Source organism: Notolabrus celidotus, chromosome 13 (genome assembly GCF_009762535.1).
Source record: "Notolabrus celidotus isolate fNotCel1 chromosome 13, fNotCel1.pri, whole genome shotgun sequence".
NCBI classification, from domain to species: Eukaryota; Metazoa; Chordata; class Actinopteri; order Labriformes; family Labridae; genus Notolabrus; species Notolabrus celidotus.
In genome coordinates, this window is record NC_048284.1 from 8,910,582 (window position 1) to 8,925,370 (window position 14,789).

Sequence of the window (14,789 nt, forward strand, 5' to 3'; positions counted from 1 at the left end):
GCAGGATGAGTTTTTTTTTGTTAGAAAACACTTCTTACGCATGTACATGACTTAATAATCAAAGACAAAAGACCTCAGCTTTGTCCACAGGGGGCGCCAAAATCACAACAAACAAAATCCCTCACAGGAGCTTTAAGTGTGACAACTTTAAGTGTTTATTTAAACAAGAAAACCTTGGCGAGGTAAAATAGTGCCTCGTTAACATCAATAAAAGTGTGTTACAGACTAGTTATAAATTCATGAATAGAACATAATGACAACCCAAAAGCTAAAGTTGAGAGGAGTATTGAAAACAGGTCCTTTTTTTTTTGGTGTTTTTTATCTCCACAAAACTCTCCCATTTAAAGCATAAATATATGTATCAACCGGGATTATATTCTCTATAAAGGTGCAATTTTTTACTTTTTTGGGGGTGGAAAGAAGGAGAAAGGAAGGACAAATGGAGAAACCAGACAGATAAGAATTAAAGGTATGAGAAAAGAAAAACAGGAGGGAGGAGAGGCCGAGGATTAAAGAGCAGAGTCAAAGTCAAAGGGGAAAGGGGAGATGAGCGGGGAGAGATGCGGGGGTTATATGAAGAGAAATTGGGGGGAAATAAGAGAGGTACGAGAGGAGAGGAGAGCGGGGAGGAAAGGATAACAAGAGATGAGAGGAGCGGAGAGGAGAGGATAATAGGGGGAAGAGATGAGAGGGCAGAGAGCAAAACAGCGAGCGAGATAGAGACAGGGAGAGAGAGACAGAGAGCGCGGCAGACGGAGAGGTGCTAGAGAGCAGCGGTGCAGGGTCAGGCTAATTTGAATTTTAATTCACTGTGTGCCAGAGGGCGAAGTGGGAGACAATTTACCACCTGAAAATGGAATTTCAATTTGAGGTCGGGGACAAATTGAACTGAGATGTAGCTACAACATGCCTCGCGCTTCACTGTCTCCGCACACACTCCTACAGAGATACAAAGGCATACACACATACACACACACACAGGTACACAGACACACATCACACGTACAGACAAAGGCAGAGTCTCGCAGATTAACTCACACGTGCACAAGCATTCATACACTGAATGAAAGATGCACACACACACAGACACAGACATGAAGACTTACAACCATGACAGAAAACACCTAGCAGACTGTGAAGCTAACACGCATGCAAAGACCTGAAATCAGAGGTAACATTCACACAAACATACACAGACACACACTTCTCAGCTCCCCTTTATGCCTTTACTCTTTCAGTTTTTGAAGATTTGGCATGTGTGGTTTTATTCTGTCTTTTGTGTGTTTCTTAAAATGTTACTGAAGTCAGAGCTTGACGCAGACTGAATAACATTATTTCTGTGTTCGCTTGTTGTGAGTTTTCCAGTTTGCTTCATACTTCTGAGCCAATGCAATCTCTGGTTCTGTTTTGTAAAAATGCACCTTGGAGCAAACAGAGAAGTGTGAATGTTTTATGCATACTTTTGTTTTTGAAATTGCAGTTTTCAATTTGGCACAGCAGGCAGAGCGACAAGATTTGCTGAAGAGTTATCAGCCCGCTGTAAATCCATTTCTAATCTGATAAGAATTTAAGCATTTGACATTTGTCAGTGTAATAAGGGATGTTGGCTTGCTAGTAGCTTACTAATATCAGCTTTGTCATTATTATTCTATTTTGTACAACGATTAGTTCAAACCCAAAAACCTGGTGTCTTTGAAAACCCTCAATTCACTCTGTCTAAAATGCTTCCACTGTCTCTTTAAGGCGCTTTAAAGCACTCCGAAACCCAGCACTCTGGAACCCTCCACCACTGTTGCCATGCTATAAAGTTCTCATCATTGAGTTAACCTGTATTTTTCTATCTAAAATGATAAATTATGAAATATGGCTATATGTTCTGGACCCCAAATCTGACCTGGAAAGTTAAGAAAGGGAACAAAAAAATTGCCACCAACAAAGAACAGCAAAGTATTATGATTATTATGCCCTTTAAAGAAGATTCACCAATCTGTGATGTCATGAGTTGAGCAGATTTCATGTGGATCTTGCTCACTTCTGGTGTGACCTTCCAAAGCAAGTGTTCAAGGCAGCCTGCAGTTTCATCCTGTGATTACTCCTACACACGTTTTCTTCACAATTTGAAACTATGGCCACGTTTAGTATTGACATCCAACATTTTAACTGTAAAATGTGAAAAAAAAAAAGCCAAATTTTCTCTTAAATAATAAATCAACAAATGAAATAGCTGATCTAAAATATCTAATGTGTCAGTTCCGGTCTTCCAAAGGCAAATTCTGGATGTCTTGACTTTTGACATCTATTATTTACTTCCTACATGCCTCTAGATTTTGGACATCTTCTTGTCAGTTTGCAGTGAGATGACCCACTTCAGAAAACTGTTGTGTGCTAGCATGTTGGCATGTTGGCATGTTCTATGGGACAAGTCATCAACTACAGCAGCTAATGCTTAATGGTTTGATTGCATTTATTTTTCCTTGTTGAACTTCTATTTGGAGTTACATACCCTTTAACTTTCTCTAAAAATCATTTTTAACCGGCAGTAAAGAAACAAAACAACCAAATGCTTTCAAAAAGACACAAAGGTATTTTTTTCCCGGGGCATAAGGATGTGTTTTAAACATTATTCTACTTTGTTTTGGTCTTGGATCGACAAGCTCTTTACACCACATTTGAAATGAGAAACTTCTCGAAGATGTTTTTTAGTAATAGAGGGGAACAACTCTAACATGTAACCTTGCGTCAACCCTCCACCTCGCTGATCGTTCGTCTCTGACATCAAACACTTTTGTGGTGAATATCTCACATTTTGTAAATGGTCAAGCAGAACATTTTCAGTATCTTCTTACCCCCTCTCTCCTTTTGGCTCCATCTTTCCCCCATCCTCCCCTCATGACACTCTTTCATCCCAGCATCTCTTATTCTGCTCCCAGCTCCTTCCTCTTTTTTCTTTGTATCTCTCCTCTCCGTGACCATTTCCTGTTTCTGTCTATCAACTCTCCACATCTTTTCATTTTTCCTCTCTCTATCCTCCTCCGCTGTCCACCCTCTTTGTATCACTTCTCTATGTTTTCCCTCTATCCTTCCTTTCACCTCTAAATCTCCCTCCTCCATCCCTCCATCCTTTGTCTCCTGTCCTCTCTCTCTCTCTCTCCCCCATGTCTCTACGTCCCTCTCTCTAAAACATCCATTAGTCAGGGCCAAGTTGAGTTGATGGTATTTTTAACCTCGCTTAACCTTTCTGAGCACACACACACACACACACACACACACACACACACACACACACACACACACACACACACACACACACACACACACACACACACACACTCACTGCCAGAGTGGTTAGTGAGAATAGATTTATGCATCTAACAACCAGTGATGATGGATAAGCTGGAGGTAACCCTCTGTCCTCTCTCTCACACACACATGGATACACACATTATGCTTAAACACACATAAATGCACACACACACACCAACAAATATGAATGCACCTGCAAACACACTGATTCTACCTGAGATTAAACAACTTATTTATTGATGAGATGTTTGGTATAAAAGACGGCTCTATCAGTACAGCCTCAGTGTGTGTCGTGTGTGTGTACAGGCTGTGTAAATGTGTGTTTGCATGAGTGTCTTTAGCCATAAGTCAATCTTATCTAATCAGCATAGTTGCCAACAAACCCAAATCTCATTAATATGCACTCATGGTAACTTCATTCACTTAGATAAATGTGCCTGTGTGCACATGTGTGTTTGCATGGTCAGCTAAAAGTGAAGACAGCCTCTACCTGATGGATGAAGAAGCTTGTATGTGTCTGAGTGAGGATTTTGAATGGACATCATGGGGGTGTGTATTTTGGATGAGAGACAATCCATTTAGCTTGGATGCTAACAAATGCAAATCTCATTAATATGCACTTATGAAAATGCCATTCACTCAAGGAAAGGGGAGCCGTGTCGGGGTGTGTATGAGTGTGTTCACATGTTGAACTCACCTCTCCAGATTGTCTGCGTCTCCGCTTGGAGCTGCCGAGATTTGTATTCCGTGCCTGGAGTGGATAGATTCAAGAAAAGGAGAAGATTGAACACATAAATAGTTAGAGTTTGGGCTTGAAATTGGAAAAATGTTGGTCTCATATGCTCCTGAAATGTAATCTTTGCCACCTCACAAGAAATTTGGGAGCATTTATTTGAGTGAAAATACTTGTTGTGCTGCCACCTTAATGTTTTTTCCATAAATCCTACACTAGTATATTGACCGGTGGTTGATTAGTAATGTCTGCTAAGAGATGCAGGCATAGACATATAAAGAGTAGACACTGCATCGACTGCTACTACCTATCGGCGCTGATGAGCCGTGGGGCCGCCATCTTGGTCCGGTCACCCACTCCACTCAGTGCAATCTGTTTAGCAGGTGCAATTAAGTGTCACCTCATTTAATCAATCATAACTCGCTGAACACTGAACTGGTTTTCATGCAGGGTTTTTTGTCTGCAAATGTCATACATATAGGTATGATACAGGACACATGGTTCGGTGTATTTTGATATTCAGTGGGCTTAACAGTAATAGAATATTCTGCTATGTGATATATGTGATGTATGCTAGGTATTTTGCCACACAGTGCTCTGGCATCTTGAAGTCTCTGCTGCTTCAGTTTACGTTTACAGGTAGGATCATAAGTAGGATGACCGGACCAAAGTGGCGGACGTATTTCTTGCGCCCCAGCAGCCAATGCGGCGTCTACCCTTTATATGTCTATGGATGCAGGATTATGCTGTCAGTCAAGTGCAACATGTGCCTCTTAGCAGAGAGGACTAATCAACCACTGTTCCAATCAATCCAAAGCTTACACCAATCAGATATCAGCTTGACATCATTAACTATCAATGCTGGTTTTTGATTGGTTAATGGTAGCCTTCAGTCGCTCCCTTTCACTTTGCTTCTTTGTCACGTGACAGACAGCTGACTGATGCGAAATCAGAAGAGCTGAAGAGATGAAGAGAACTCAGGGATTTGTTTTGTAGGCTGCCTAATGAAACTCCTGAAGTTGTGATGTGAATGCACTAGTGGCAAAGAAGGCTTGTCATTTTCAGAGAGAGTGGCTGAAAGACTTTGAATAGCTGCACTATGAAAATGACACAATGCATTATGTTGACTGTAAAGCCTGTGGGACAGAGGTTGCAGGTTAACACTGTGTTCAATGCAGAATCTGCACATTTAATTTCTTTCAATAAGAGAAATGTAAATATACTGTATGTTGTTGTGTTCTTTAACTTTCAGTGGCTGCTCTTAAATTTTGAAGTTGGGAGCACCAGTGCTACTAAGAAGGAGTACATTTTGAGCTCAATCGACTGACCTAAACCAGTGCCCTGTAAAGATTTAAGGCAAATGTCAAAATCACTGATTTTTTTCACCCTGGCTGATACTACAAATTATTTCATGACACATAACAAAATTATACAATATATAGGCTTGTCAATACAGTTTTTGCATTCCCTTTATGAGTTTATTTGCCAGTACTTCCCAGAAGATGTCAATTTACATTTGATAGTTGGATTAACTCTTGATTTGACTCCAAAAAGAGTAACATGTTTTTTCCTTAAGTTTATTTATTTCATTATTTCTCTGTACTAGGAGTCTACATTTTTTCATCCAAACTCAGAATACTTTTTTGTTTGTTTGCAAAAAAGAAAACTGTATTTTGTCATGAAATGTGGAAAATACATAGTGATGTTGCAAACTTCCACTTGATCAGCTTTGATTTACTTTACTGAATCCAGACCTATTCAAGCATATGGTTTAATGTAACAATAAAGTATCCACAATGCTTATATATGAAGAATTATTTATTTTGTTGAAGTTATATTTTAAGGAAATACCTAACTCCCTAATCCAAGTTTCATGTGAACTTTCATGTGTCTTTTAGGAATCATTGGAAAACTGTCAGTAGAAAGAGCTTAGCTGGAATATATGAAATCTATGAAACTGTACCTGCAGGCCAATCGGTCCGCCCACTGCCAGCAGTATGGTCCCGGTGTCCGTCAGAGTGCTGAAGGACAGGCTGATCTCTGTGTCGACTGCCAACGACAGGCCACCCAGCTCCATGAACCCAGGTTTAGAGAAACTCACTGTGTACAGTTTCTGTGAGGCAGAGATGATAACATCGGTGTAAACATGTTTTTATTTTTTATTTTAACAAATCACAGCAGAATGGAAAAGTAAAATTTAAGTGAAAACATGGAAACATTTGCTTGATCAAATCACATGACCAGTCTTCAGAGGAGCACGTCACGTCACTACAAGGCTTTGCTTTCACAGGAGAGAAGTTTTACAGGCTCAATGTTTTACAGCTACTAAATGCTTCATCATCCACTTCTCATTACTTTTATTATTGGAGCAGAGCGTGAACATTTACACGGCACAAACTCTCATCCTTGTAGCAGAGCAGGGTTTTTTTGCGCAGAAGATAACGCACTGCTAAGAGGAACAGGAAGACCTTCACTGTGCGCTCTCACATACAAACCCAAGCTCTTTATCATTTTGTACACTTTTATACAATGACTGAATGGATTCATGAAAGGACTGAATTGTACAGAAATAAAGGCGAGAGCCTCATTTTGCTCAGGAAACTCAAATCTAAATTAACACGTGTACCTGTATATGTCGTGTAACTATCAAGGTTAACATCGTTAAATTGTCCTTCTTTAAAATTCTGCTTTATAATTTGATCCCTCTCACAAAGAGCCTGGATTGTGAAACGCTGTGCTTTGTAAATGGTCGTCCTTTGTAAACTCATGCTCATAAAGGTGTCCACAGAAAGCAAAAATCTCATTGTCGCTCAGAGAATCACTCTTTTTTTTAGTTTGGTTACATTTTTGTCTCTTTCAAACAAGCAGCAACCTCTGGTCTAAAAATATGAGTCCAATGTGGAAGTGCTAAAAATTGAAGTTCATCAAGGATCCATTTGAGGCTGGCTACGAAAGTACCGGAAACCACAAGCACACCAATTCAAAAAAGCCGATCTTTACAGCAGAAATAAACATGTTTACAGCCTGATACAAAAGACGAGTGTAGTCTGGATAGCTCATTTCTTGATCGGCACACACTGTAGGGGGGTGAATTTTTTTCAAACACGGCAATTTCGAAGATATTGAGATTACGAGTCTTCCAATGAGAGCCACAGCTGACTTGATTGACAGGCAGGAACACTGTAGCTGTTGGCTAGGAGGCTCAAAGCCCGCCTCTTTACATCACAATCGCGCGACAGCAGCTATATGGCTGCCGCCGACAACGATTGGCCTCAAAACAGCTCTTTAGAAACAGATGGGTGTCACAAATCCTCCATCCATATTTTATACAGTCTATGATTTCAAAGCATGCATACCCAAAGAGCTGATCAGTGCACTGCAGGCGGAAGAACACGTATGTGCCGGGTTAGAAATAGTGCAAAAATGAACAGGCTTTCTGATGGCAAAGTAAAGCACCAACGAATTTCCAAATAGAGCGTACACTTACACTGAGAATCAGACCTTGGTAATACTTTGTTAAAATCAGCCTAATTATTATGGGTGAGTATTGCCAAGAAACTCACGATGCAATACGCATCACAATACTTGGGTCACGATACGATAGTATCACGATATATCGCTATATATTGTGATATATTGCAATATTCTACACAGTAAACTAAGAAAAAATAGGGATGGTGTATATGTAAATCACACAATATTACTCAAAATTGAAAGGACAAATTAAGTCAAAACTATTTGATTGAAAACAGCTTTCCACTTTATTGTTTTTGAAATACTGAAGTTGTATTTTAGTTCTAGTTCGGCTCAAATGTGTTTTTTTATTATTACAAAAATATCGATATTAAGAGTTGAAATACCAATATCATATTGGAGGTCAAAGTATCGCGATATATTGCGGTATCGATATTTTTCAAACCAATTATGCAAACACGTCTGCAGTGGTTGATAGCCTCGCTTCCATTCTGGCTCTCCAGATACTTTTTTAACAAAGGGGCTGAGCTGACCGTCACCCCCTGTGGTTAATACACCTAGCTACTATTAGAAGTACCTCTTAAAGCCCCACTTAAAAAAAAACTGACTATCCCTTTAAAGAGCAGTCTGTAACAATGTTAGTAGACAATTATAATACTGTAATGAAATGTAACGTGCATATCCTGCAAGACTGTACTTCCTGTAGTTGATCTTACATGTGTTACCGCACCTCTTTATATCTCTGAAATCTGAACTTCTGAGTAACATCAAGAGAATTTTTAATTTTGATTTTATTCAGTGTGTTGAGAAATGCCAGCAGACAGTCCTGCCTCTGTGATATAATCTGAGTTTCTAAAAGGTTTAAATACACTATAGAGATATAAACCTTCAGCTCAGTGAACATTCTTACCTCTGCATTACATCCTTTAGTGACCCCGGTATAATCTGAACTGCTGAGGAGATTATACGGAGTCCTGGAGACTTCAATGTCCCTCAGACAGCCCGCATATCGCTTCAGAGTGACCTCTGGCCTGTGAAGAAATTATAATAGTTTCAGTTAAGAGGAGATTAAATTGAAGACATTTACAACTCAATGGACTTGTGCGGTCTCTCAGAAGCGCAATATTATTTCAGAAAAAAAGCTGAATTGCTGGAGCAGTGAAGCTATTGCATCATGTAACCTGAAGCAGAGCAACTACTGGACGTCAACAACCAGAGTAATTTGAATCTGCCGTTTGTCCATGCAGAACATTTTACTGAATTTGCATTTCTAATAAAAATAAGTTTTTAGGAAAAGAAGGAAAGCAGAATAAACACTCCACTTTTGGATAATACTAAACTGAGATTACACTGAAGTGTTATTAGCAGTGTGATGTACTTTTCTAATTGTTTTTCAGTAAATTACAGCTTTATTTTTTCAGCTCAGCAAAAAACTGTTGCTTGCAGTGCAACAAAATTTGATAGAGACACTTAGATCTGCATCTAAAACATAATTTGAATATAATTATGGCGAGGTGCCTGGAAGGCAGAGCCGTAAATGTGAGAAATTCCACCCAAATGTTGCTGAACAGACAAACGTCAGACTCAGATTAATAAAGGACAGAGGAAGTGGTTTTCAGCTGCTGTGTGGAGGAGCAGGAGCCTTTAGGGGCCAGCAAACATACACAAACAAAACATTTACTGCGGGCTATGCAGCATAATCAGCATTGCTAGCCTCATGCAGCGAGAAATATACAATAACAGTGACTATATGTTTCATTATGAGGGGAATATGTTCATTATTTACCTGGCTGTCATGCTGTTAAAGACAAAACATTAAACATTAATGCATTAGCACACCTCACAGACAACTTCATCTGATGACATCCAAACTAGTCAACCGTCTACTCAACCTTTTAGCATGTTGATGGTTTAATGACTGACTACACAGTGTGAAAACGGTTGCAGGTGGTTGTGAAGAGACTCATTGTAAAAACAACTGCCCCTGCAAAATTTATAGCAACTGTGAAAATGTCACCTCAAATTAATTCAACATTATCTGTTAATATCTTCAAAAAACCCTCCATCAAATACAGCTATAACAAATCAAGAAACTGGACTGCTCTCTTTTCAGTTATTACAGTAAGCATGAGTGTTTAAATGTGTGCAAGAATGTGCTCAAACAGTGTGTGTTTGTGTCTGCACCTGTAGTTTCCAATGGTCGGCAGGCCTCCAAAATAAATCTTCTGGTTTTCTCTGAGGTTCAGACCGGTGGCTGAACCCTGAGACGTGGTCACAATCCTTTCCTCAGCACTGCTGTCGATGTCCACTACAGTCACGGTGGCTTTGTAAGAAATTAAAGAGACACAAATTACGACAGAGAAGGCAGATGAGGAGGTCTTGTATTGTGTGCTGCTTTGGTGTATGTGCTGCCAATGTAGACTATTGTTGTTGTGTACCTTGTTTCTTGTTTCGTGACATGGTGAGGGATTTCCACTGTCCATCGTTGTGGCGGTTGGCTGATATGGAGCTGCCCACTCCTGAGCCGAGGTCAAAGTTCACCTTCACTTTACCTTCAGACAGCTCCAGAGACATGAAGTCTTTCTGGAGAGACAGGCAGGGACCAACATTGTGACATAGAGACATTTGGAAACTAAATCTAATTGTCATGAGAATTTTTTGCTTATAAATAATAATAATTGTTTCATAATTAAAAAAATAAAAAAAAATAAAAAAAAATAAAAAAAAATAAAAAAAATAAAAAAACCAATAAATAATAATAATAATAATAATAATAATAGCAATAATACAAATGAATATATAAATAATAATCAGCATTATTATTATTATTATTATTATTATTATTATTATTATATATTTTTTGTTCTGAATGTAACTTAGTTTCAATACATTTTTAATGTTGGAATTATTTGTAATCAGTCTCACGAAGGCTGTTACTTATGTATTTACAATGTACAGTATTTATTGTGCAAGAAAAACAAGGTTCATACATACCATATCATCAGTGGCCAAATACATGAGCAGAGCCTCGGAGGAGAATGTACGGAACTTAAAGGTCACCGTGGAAATGTTGGGGTTCCACCTGTTGGGTCGCGCCACTGCAGCATAGCCTTCACCGTCCAGCTGAACTGTTCCCTCGGTATCTGTGCGCTGGGGGCTAAAAGACATTAACAGACAAGAAGTATTTAGCTATAGTTGTAAATCTTGTCGAGGCACCATTTCAGCTAGTCGCCTTAAAGCCCCTCCCTTTCCTAGCATTCAAGAACCCAGCATTCTAGAAGCCTCCTTCACTGTTGCCATTAAACAAAGTTGTGTTTCTCACTTTAAAATGCCAAATTTGCCCTTTTAATGAGATTCTGGTGATGCCAGGATTTGAGCAAATCTAGTGCGGACTTCTCCAGTGACTTTTTGAACAAGCCTTCAGAACAGCCTGTCGTCTTTTCTGAGGATTACTCCAACAAACATTAACATCACATTTTAAACTTTGTCCATGTTTAGTGTTGACATCCAACATTCTAACTAAATATTTGGTTTTAAAATCAGCAAAAAAGCACAATAACACCACTTTATAATGTCACACTAGTATAGAGCCATCACACTGTGGAATAATGAATTTTAATTAATTTTAGTGAACATCCTGTTTTTTTTATTTCAGGTTTGAAACATTCATCTTCAGTTTTCATTTTTTCTACCTTATGTTTGTAACATTTTCAGTTGTTGTATCTTACATTTGTAGTATATTCAGTTGTTGTATTTTCTGTTTGTAGTATCTTTCTGTTTTTGTATTTCATGTTTGTAGCATTTTCAGTTTTGTATTTCATGTTTGTTGCATTTTCAGTTTTGTATTTCATGTTTGTTTCATTATCAGTTTTGTATTTCCTGTATATTTTGTATGTTGTTTGTTTTATGTGGACCCCAGGGGGAGTAGCTGCTGCATAGTGGCAGCTAATGGGGATCTGAATAAAGGAATAAAGGAATAAAGATGGTGTAGTCGTCTCTAAATGTATAATACAAATCTGAAAGATTCAAAAGAAAGCTGAAGCAGAACATTTTCGGAAGATCTTGTTTTGGTAACTCACATGAAGAAGCTGTCTTCTAATAACCAGCCTTGTCAGGATAAATCTAGAAGAACTTTGGGGTCCCTGTTTGCAATATTTGAACTTGTCCTGAATGCATCTGTCTTCTTCTTCTGTTTTACTCATTTGTACCCATAATATTGACAGATTATTTTTTACAGCTTTATGAAGATAAAATGTTCTGACACAAGACAAAAATTAACTTCTGTCACTCATTGTTACGGCCCAGAGTTCACATGATTGTCTGCATGTATTTATGTGCTTTATGTACATATTTTTGAGGGCATCATGTATTGTTGTTAATGTGTTATGTGGTGTTTATAATTTACAATCTAAAGTGTGTCAATAAAAGACATTTATAAAAGAAAAAAAAGTTAACTTTTGTTTCTAATAAAGCTGTGAAAAAAGTCTGTAAAAAGTTGATGTAGTGGAGATTTTAATGTTTAAGAAACTAATGGATCTACATGAAAGCTGACAGAGTAGGGAAGTTCTAATTCTCTCCATATGTTGGATTTAGTACCACAACAGCAGGCCAGGTAAACTTAAACAGAACTGTTACAGATGCATAATGAAGGGGAAAAAAAGGAAAAAATCTTGTTAAGTGTTCCCATTTCTGAGAAATATTTGATATTGATATTGGTTGTATACCTGACAACACATCCTTTACAGTCACCCTGTCTCTCTCTGTAGTTCCAAAGTCCAATGGGTTTCCCATCCAAGAATGTCTCCCCAATGCAGCCTGTGAACGTCTCTGTTTTTACTGCATCTGCTTTCTAAAATCAGAAGGAGGAAGAGAGTGAGCAAAAAAGCCAAACATAAAAAGACAGAGGTTCTTGTTGTTGTTACACTCAGACAGAGTCAGACCTTGACAGTGCCAAATATCCCTCCTACAAACAGGTAAGCGTTTTGGTCCACATCCAGGATGGTGAAGGATGTGGGTGAGTTGGCGCTGGCTGGGGTCGGCATCATCCCCGCCTTGGATCCTTCCAGAGGATACACTGATATGGTGCCATTCAACCCATTACTGGAAACAGAAACAAGGAGAAAGAGAGAAAGGGTTTGATGTTATTTTGTTTGTTTCTGTATCTTCTGGAAGACATTTACAAGAACTGAAGATGTTGGAATCAGTTTTTATGAAGTCTAGGTGCTAAAGATGAATGATGGGAACAGGGAGTGGAACCAGTTTGTCGTTGTGGAACCTCTGAGCTGTGCTGTGAAATTCATCTCCCACCTCGGAGTTTGTTTTCAGAGCAGAAACAGCGTTTCTGTGTCGTGCAGGGGAACATTTATAAGACTTACAGCTTGTGTGATCCAATTGGGGAACACATTTGGGAAATCTCCAGGATTGTAATACATGGTGCACGCGGGACGTCTACTAGGTGTGAATGGGTCTGGTGTTGGGCGGTCTGTGCACAGCCTGTATACTTCATCTTTCACAGAGAAAAACTGGATCTGCTAGATTACACTGAATCTTTGTAATGATGTGCCACAGGCTGTCGGGGCTGCAAACTCTTGATTTCCCAGGAGAAACAACATGTTTTCCAGCGCAGCATGAATAAAATGATGTCCTGTGGTTGTTAGCTGGTTTGTTTTTTCTGCTGCTTTTGGTTGTTGTTTGTTAGATTATTAGATCAAGTTATAGAGAGCAGAGGATGAAACAGTACTTCTATGAAATACTGATATTGGACATCAGCGTCTCACCTCAACAACATGATACACAATGATTTATTATTATTATTATTATTATTATTATTAGTAGTAGTAGTAGTAGTAGTAGTAGTAGTAGTATTATATTCTTTATTATTATTATTATTATTATTATTATTATTATGCTTTTGTTATTATTATTATTATTATTATTATTATTATTATTATTATTATTATTATATTATTATTATCAGTATTATTAGTATTATCATTATATTTTATCTTATTTATTTTTTGATATTCTTATTATATATTTTTTACTTCTTCTTCTTCTTCTTCTTCTTCTTCTTCTTCTTCTTCTTCTTCTTCTTCTTCTTCTTATTATTATTATTATTAATTTAGATACTTTATATCTAAAATGTGTTCCATCTTGTGATGCTAGGACCAATGCTCTCTTTGTTTCTATTTTCACATCAAGTTAAAAATGCACGTTTTCTAGTGGATATGGTGACATACAAAGGCCAAAAGATTTCAAAAAATTTACTGTCAGATCTGACGCATATAGGGTTGCCAACTTTCTCACTACTAAATAAGGGACAGGTGCGCGGTGCCATGGTGGTGTGAGCATGATGTGTGAATTCAGCGTATATTCTGATTCTGATTCAGCTGGAAATGCAGAAGTGTGTATATTCCCTTTAATCCTCACTGTATCATTATGTAACCTCATATGAATAAAACCTCAAAGAAACCACAACTTGGCTCTTTACATCAAAAAACAGTAAAAAGAAAAATTTGATGCAAAAGAGGAGTATGACTCACCAAATGTACTTTTCCTCCTTACATGACAAGTCACAGTTTACAGATATTTGAAGTTTGTTTTTGATCAGCTATGTGCTGCATCTGTTTCTTGAGTCTGACCATTTAATGGCCATCAGAGAGAAAATCCTCTCCACACTTTTTTGCAGGCCTTGGCGCATTTGCACTGTATACCACTGATGCGCGTGAGGGGGGGCCTGTGATTGGATGACAGGCGGTGTGATTGGCACATGATCTGGACTGCCATTTTATCTGATCCACAATCTGTAGAGTGCAGTCTGCTGTATTTACAAGAGTTAATAGTCAATATACGGTACAATTAAGGTCCTGTATGAAAAAAAACGATTTAGCCCAATATAAGGGATGTCCCGGCTAATACGGGACAGCTTGCAACCCTAGACACATAGTTAATGTGCTGCTAGCTTGTTAGCTTAGTAAGCCTTTCAGCTGGATCAAAGAAGTGTAGGAAATTTGGCAAATTTAGTTAACCTGCTATTGTTTTTCAACTAAAGCGAAAATCTAAGGGTCATCAGAACACATTTTGAGCTAAAGAAGCAGCCTATAAGCTTCCTTTGGATGACTACTTTCTATCTAGCATCAAAGTTGTATCTGTTAAAATCTTATGATAAGTAGTAACCAGCCTAAAATAACAGTCAGCCACTGCATGGTTATCAAGGCACTATGCTAACACATTACGCTATGCTGACAATGAGTTCTGCGTGCTATAGAGCCAACACAAT

At 38.3% G+C, this 14,789-nt stretch overlaps 1 protein-coding gene across 2 annotated transcripts in view; it reads right to left on the reverse strand.

Annotated features, from left to right (window-relative positions):
* Nucleotides 1-14,789, reverse strand: part of lama2 (laminin, alpha 2) — a 283,442-nt gene that overhangs the window by 31,524 nt on the left and 237,129 nt on the right. The window contains exons 52-60 of one of the 2 annotated variants that reach the window (XM_034699952.1): nt 12,451-12,610; nt 12,235-12,359; nt 10,505-10,667; nt 9,949-10,093; nt 9,695-9,833; nt 9,297-9,308; nt 8,421-8,541; nt 6,000-6,149; nt 4,001-4,054 (exon numbers count right to left, since the gene is read on the reverse strand). In XM_034699952.1, the coding sequence (XP_034555843.1) occupies nt 4,001-4,054; nt 6,000-6,149; nt 8,421-8,541; nt 9,297-9,308; nt 9,695-9,833; nt 9,949-10,093; nt 10,505-10,667; nt 12,235-12,359; nt 12,451-12,610 (1,069 nt within the window). The remainder of the gene's footprint in view (nt 1-4,000; nt 4,055-5,999; nt 6,150-8,420; nt 8,542-9,296; nt 9,309-9,694; nt 9,834-9,948; nt 10,094-10,504; nt 10,668-12,234; nt 12,360-12,450; nt 12,611-14,789) is intronic. The other variant, XM_034699953.1, reaches the window with a different exon arrangement.